At 52.1% G+C, this 6,000-nt stretch overlaps 1 protein-coding gene across 7 annotated transcripts in view; it reads left to right on the top strand.

The window, feature by feature from the left end:
• NUP93 (nucleoporin 93kDa) overlaps positions 1 to 6,000 on the top strand; it is a 79,131-nt gene that overhangs the window by 69,422 nt on the left and 3,709 nt on the right. For all 7 annotated transcript variants that reach the window (XM_006752857.2, XM_015558869.1, XM_015558872.1 and 4 more), the window contains 8 exons: positions 70 to 261; positions 628 to 754; positions 840 to 912; positions 1,184 to 1,228; positions 2,729 to 2,845; positions 3,568 to 3,686; positions 4,518 to 4,635; positions 5,062 to 5,145. In XM_006752857.2, coding sequence (XP_006752920.1) covers positions 70 to 261; positions 628 to 754; positions 840 to 912; positions 1,184 to 1,228; positions 2,729 to 2,845; positions 3,568 to 3,686; positions 4,518 to 4,635; positions 5,062 to 5,145 — 875 coding nt within the window. The remainder of the gene's footprint in view (positions 1 to 69; positions 262 to 627; positions 755 to 839; positions 913 to 1,183; positions 1,229 to 2,728; positions 2,846 to 3,567; positions 3,687 to 4,517; positions 4,636 to 5,061; positions 5,146 to 6,000) is intronic.

A 6,000-nucleotide genomic window follows, 5' to 3' on the forward strand; every position in this document is an offset into this window, starting at 1 on the left:
GCACAGGCTTCTGCGTGGGGTGCTGTGGAGGCTGACTCCCTCTGAGTGGGCTGTGTTCCCCCCCCACAGGCGAGTCCCACTTCACAGTGAACCAGCAGCCCTTCCTCTACTTCCAAGTGCTGTTCCTGACCGCACAGTTCGAGGCGGCCATCGCCTTTCTCTTCCGCATGGAGCGGCTGCGCTGCCACGCCGTCCACGTGGCCCTCGTGCTCTTTGAGCTGAAACTGCTTTTAAAGTCCTCGGGACAGAGTGCGCAGCTCCGTGAGTGTTTGTTGGCCGTCGCATAACCACGCCCCTTCCCCCATTGGGTGGCAGTGGACTCATCCCTGCAGCCAGCGCGGATTGGGCAGATGGTACCAACCATGACGACGGTGCCGTGCACAGTGCTGGGTTAGTGGCCGGTCCGGCAGGTTGCCCGGAGGAATGGCAGGAGAAGCAGGTCCTAGAGTCATGAGTCTGGGGAAGAAGTTGAGGACAGGGTGGTGACAGGGTTGGCCAGAGCTGGCGACATTGGCTGGGCTGCAGGACTAGGTCCTGCTGGGTCCTTGGACTCAGCCCCCACACTTGGTCGTTGCCTGGGTCAGAGGGGCAGCGTGGTTGTGACCAGTCCTGTCCCCCATGGTGCAGTCAGCCATGAGCCTGGCGACCCCCCCTGCATGCGGCGACTGAACTTCGTGCGGCTCCTCATGCTCTACACCCGGAAGTTTGAGTCCACGGACCCGAGGGAGGCCCTCCAGTACTTTTACTTCCTCAGGTAAAACTGGCTCTTGACCCTTCACTTCAGCCGGTTGTGACCTCAAGCCCACACTAGAAAGCGCGTTGCCTTTGCCCCCATCCAGGGACGAGAAAGACAGTCAGGGAGAAAACATGTTCCTGCGCTGTGTGAGCGAGCTTGTGATCGAAAGCCGAGAGGTACGTGGTTCCTTCCCGCCCACCGTGGCTGTCAGCAGACACGTTCTCCTGCCAGCCGGGTGCCCTCAGCATGGTTCCGATGGAGAAGACCCGGGGGGTTTTAATTTTCTTTGGTTTCTGACAATGAAAATGTTGATTCAGTCCCACTGTTTCCTAGTTAATGTAAGCCTTCTCCCAACTCCCCTCTTTCCTTCCCCGCATGTCCCCAAAGGATTATGGATTATGGGTATATCTTGTCCAGTAAATTGGGTAAATATTTTTGTCTCTGCAGTTCGACATGATCCTTGGGAAACTGGAGAATGATGGGAGCAGAAAGGTGGGTTAGACACACCCCTAGAGATGTGCTAGTTTGCAGTTGGAGATTTATAATTGTCCAAAGATTACAGTTAGACTTTAGGACTCAAGATACTGAATAAAGGTGTAGCTATGAGTGGAGCTGCTTAGTTTAAAACACAAAGAATGACTGTTATAGGCCCCAAATGATGACCTTGATTTTACACACATTTCTGTTTCTCCTAAAAATTTGTAAATTGTTGACTAAGTAGCTTTTTATTAGTTGGAAGTACTCACCTGTTCACGCCTGCCACTTTGGGAGCTGAGAAGGCTACATTACTGTTACTTTTGACTCAGAAAATATGCAATAAAAAGATTGATTACTGCACCTACTCTCCCCAGATGGAAAAGTTAGAAATACGCTTGCCCTCTCTCAGAAGGTACTTCTGAGGGCTCAACACCCCACTGACCCCAAATGCAGCTGTTCCCGTGAGCCTCAGCGATTCCCTGAGACCCATTGGGCAGCTCAGGAGCAGGGACAGAGGCCCTGGCATTGGAGACCAGTCCTGACCCCACTCGAGCACACTCCCTGTGGCTTCTCCTAGGGACTCACTTTTCTCACCTGTAAAATGGTGAGTAGGACCGAGAGATCTGAAGATGAGCCCACACTGCTCACACCGTCCAGCTGAGAAGGGAGGCCAGTGGCAGGCTGATGGCGATGGCCATGCTGCCTGAGCAGGACAGTTGCTGGGCACTGTGCTGAGTGTGTCACAGGGATTTTTAAAAAATCTAATTGCCACAATAACTTAGCAAGGTGGGCATTGTTACCTATCTTTTCCAAGGGAGGTTAATTATTTTCCTCAAGACCACACAGGGAGTAAGAAGGGGAGCTGGAATTGGAACCCCAGAGCTCCTGCTCTTCCCTGACCGGTGCTGCCTCTAGGGTGGCAGGTGCAGATCCGCTGACGTGGTCCAGTGCTGATGGAGAATCAGAATGGCCAGTCGGACATCACAAGACCCGCCCTGGCTTTCTGTGGTCCCTAAGGCCTCTCATGCTCTCCTGACCATCTGGTTGCCATTGAGTGATGATGGTGATTAAAAAAAAAAGTCTGATACCCCTTGTGTGTATAATTTGAGCACTGCGTTCCTTTTGCCATCTGTCCTAAAAGGAAATCTAAAACTCGGATATTTTTCCTGAGTCTCCTGATTCCCCTCCCATGGTGCCTACTCATGAGCAAAGTTAAAATCATTGGTGGCATTACCCACACTCTGGGTCATTTTGGAAGATTAGAACAGAGTCTTACTGCTGACTCCTCTGTGCTCCCTCTTCAGGCGCAGCTTCCTTGGTCCCTTTCATATGTTTAACAAGCCCTTATGTTTCCAGGAAAGCCAGAGCCCAACCGGTGAAATACATGTATTGCCCAGGGCAAGCATTTTCAGTTAAAGTGACTGTTTTCAGACCCCAGTTGCTTCTCTGCCTTTAAAGTAACAGCTCCGTGCACCCACCTCTCTCTCCCTCCCCGTCCATCATCTGTCTTGACAGCCTGGAGTCATAGATAAGTTTACTAATGACACGAAGCCTATTATCAACAAAGTTGCTTCTGTGGCTGAAAATAAAGGACTGTTTGAGGAAGCTGCAAAGCTTTACGACCTTGCCAAGGTACAGTGCGCCCTCCCTCCCCCTGCACTTAGTGGACCTGTCACCGAGGGCCGTTAAATGCACAGACATTGGGGGATGCGGGGGTCCTGCTCGCCCCCTGCCGAGGCACGCTCCCTGGTGCTTGGGCATCAGTGGTCCCGTCAGGGTGAGACTCCGCTCTACAGAGTTATTTCTGCCCGTGACGTATTTCTGGCCAAGAAGGAGTGGTGTATTGTAAGGGTGTCCTGCAGGCATTGAGCTGTGGTCTCACTTGGCAGCCAAGTAAGCGTCGTCACATTTTGCTGGTGAAAATGCCTTGGTGCCTACCCTCTGGGCCGCGCGGACTCACGGTGATTAGAGCGCGGCAGGGAGCAGGATGGCAGCTGAGGTGTTCCGAGAGTGGGAATAAGGGTTTCCACTTAGAACATACAATGGCTGCTGGGGATCATGTAGCCTAGAAAAGATGATGATATCTCCTTTCATCAACAGAAGAGTGGACAAAAAGAGGGTTACACTTCTCTCTCTTTTTTTTAATTCAAAGATGTTTTGATTGAGGTCTAATTAAGACATAGACAATGCGGATGTTAATTGTGCAGCTTGGAGATGGTTCTGTAGGTGTAACCACCCCCAGGTCAAGATTCAGAGCATGTCCACCCACCACCCCAGAACGTCCCGTTTTGTGTGGTTACTTAGTGCCTTCTGTTGATTATTTGATTCCTTCCTTAACTTAAAACATCGAGCAGAATGCTGATAAGGTGCTGGAGCTGATGAACAAACTGCTGAGCCCCGTCGTGCCCCAGATCAGCGCCCCGCAGTCCAACAAGGAGAGGCTGAAGAACATGGCCCTCTCCATCGCGGAACGGTAAGGCCAACACCGGTGCCATGGCCAGGGCCAGGGCCAGGGCCCACCAAATCTGCTAGTAATGGCAGTTCCAGAGCAGCCCCGACTCACATTCCAGCAGCACCTCAGGCTCCTGTTCCCCACACCATCACCAGCACTTGGTACTGGCAGACTTCACATTTTTCCCAAAGAGAAGGGCATGAAAGGGTATCCCAGCATTTTAATCCCGCACGTTAGGTTTAATTCTAGGCATTACGTTCACTCTCCCATTATCAGCCATCTCAAAGGCATTTGGGAGCAAAGCTAGTGATGGCCAGACGGGGCAGTTCTTAGAGGGGAGTGGCCAGGGTTTCTGAAGCCACCTTCCTCCCTGGCGTTAACAGAGTCAGACTGAGGAGTGTAACTCCCAGGCTGAGCCGTCATCGCTGTGCCTCTGCAGATGCTCCCGACAAAGGGCCCGAGAGAACACGGAGCTGGCGGTGCTTTCCTGGGGCAGCGCAGGAGGGCGTTCTGTGGCCAGTGAGAAATCTCCACTTAGCACACCGTCCCCAGGGATGGCCGCTGGGCTTTTGGCCCATCAGGACCCCCCATCCTTCCTGGGTATGTGGGTGCAGAGATGGTGGCTGAAGCTAGAGATCACTGCTTCGTGCAAAGTATTTGTCGGAGGATTCATATCAGATCCACCATCAAAAGCTCAGCCATTTCAAAAAGAAACGCCATGTTCCACTCCTCAGTTCATCTCATACAGAGAGTTCAAGAGGTTCTGACGGTTCTCAGATGCTGTCCTAAAGCTCCAGATTGCACGGGAATTCATGATATGCCCCTCACCCCTTCCCTCGCTCTCTCTTTCAGGTACAGGGCTCAGGGGGTCAGTGCAAATAAGTTTGTGGACTCCACATTCTATCTCCTGTTGGATTTGATTACCTTTTTCGATGAATATCACAGCGGTCACATTGACAGAGCCTTTGACGTGAGTGTCGGGAGGGGTGTTTGCAGTGCAGGTTAATATACGCCCTTGAAAAATTGAGAACACTTCGTGGGAGTCACTGAAAACTAAAGCAATGTCACCAGTATGCCTGCTATACGGGAAGGACAATGTGAAACCGGGAATTTCAAGGGGATTTCTGTGTTGCTTTTGCTTCCTTTTTCTTTTTTCTATTCTTTACCCCTTTAGTCTGAAAACAGAGCTCGCAAAGTAATTTGAAATCTGAGCTTTAAAATGGCCTCAGGAAATGATAGGAATGAAGTTAGTCAGCAAGTTGGAATCAAAGCCTTTGGGTGTGAGGGGGTGGCATGTTCTCAGAAGCCCTTGGTGGACGTGCTGGATGCTGTTTCAGAAGCTGGCACAACGGTGATGCGTGTGTCATATGGGCTGGTGGGTTTTTGTTTTTAACAGATCATTGATCGCTTGAAGCTGGTGCCCCTGAATCAGGACAGCGTGGAAGAGAGAGTGGCCGCCTTCAGGAACTTCAGTGACGAGGTGAGGCCTCTTGCTGAGCCCTGCCTTCTGCTCCCAATCCCACGAGAGCTGTCATTTCGGTGTAGCTAGTGACTAAGTCTGAGTACGTCACCGCCCAGATTGAGTTTTCTGAGAGTTCAGCTTCCCACATCCTGGGCTGGTTTTTCTGTGAGTACTTGTCTCCATCCGATTAATTTCTGACTCAGAAAATACAGTCACGTCAGTGATCAGACATGTTCTTGGGAGAAACAGGTCTCTGGTTGACCCTGTGAGGTCTGGAGTAGTGCTCTGTTATCCACTTGTTCTAGAAGGTGTGTTGGTGCTTCTCTGGGATCTTCTCTAAGTAGCTCCATTGAGTGCATAACACATGCATCACGACCCACTTCCTCCTGTCCCCTCTCGGACCTGTTTTGTCTTGAGAAGCAGGTGCAGCGGCCATGGACCAGTTGTTAGCCTTGGAGCCCCAGCGCCACTGTCTCTGCAGCATTGCTAGCACAGTGCCCCCATCCAGCCCCAGGGCACTCACTCTCCGAGCACTGGAATTGCTAGGAGAGTTTTATAAACCTGCACGCCCGGGCCCTGCGCCCAGAAACTCCAGTTCCCCTGGCCTGGGCTGCGGCCCAGAACTCCCCTCATTCCATGTGCAGCCGGGCTAGGAGTCTTCTCGAGAGCCGCCTTCCCGGGGTGTCACTAACAGTTCCCATTTAGAGCTGGTCCTCAGTAACAGATCCCTCTTACACAACAGCTGCTGTTGGAGAGGAAGGAGGAGGGCCGGCTCCTGAACATGTAGGGGGCGGTTGCCTGCTGTGGTCCACACAGCTCAGGTCTGGCCACTCACAGCCTTCCCTTCATTTCTGCTGTCATCCCCGCGCCCCC

Source organism: Myotis davidii, unplaced genomic scaffold (genome assembly GCF_000327345.1).
Source record: "Myotis davidii unplaced genomic scaffold, ASM32734v1 scaffold590, whole genome shotgun sequence".
NCBI lineage: Eukaryota > Metazoa > Chordata > Mammalia > Chiroptera > Vespertilionidae > Myotis > Myotis davidii.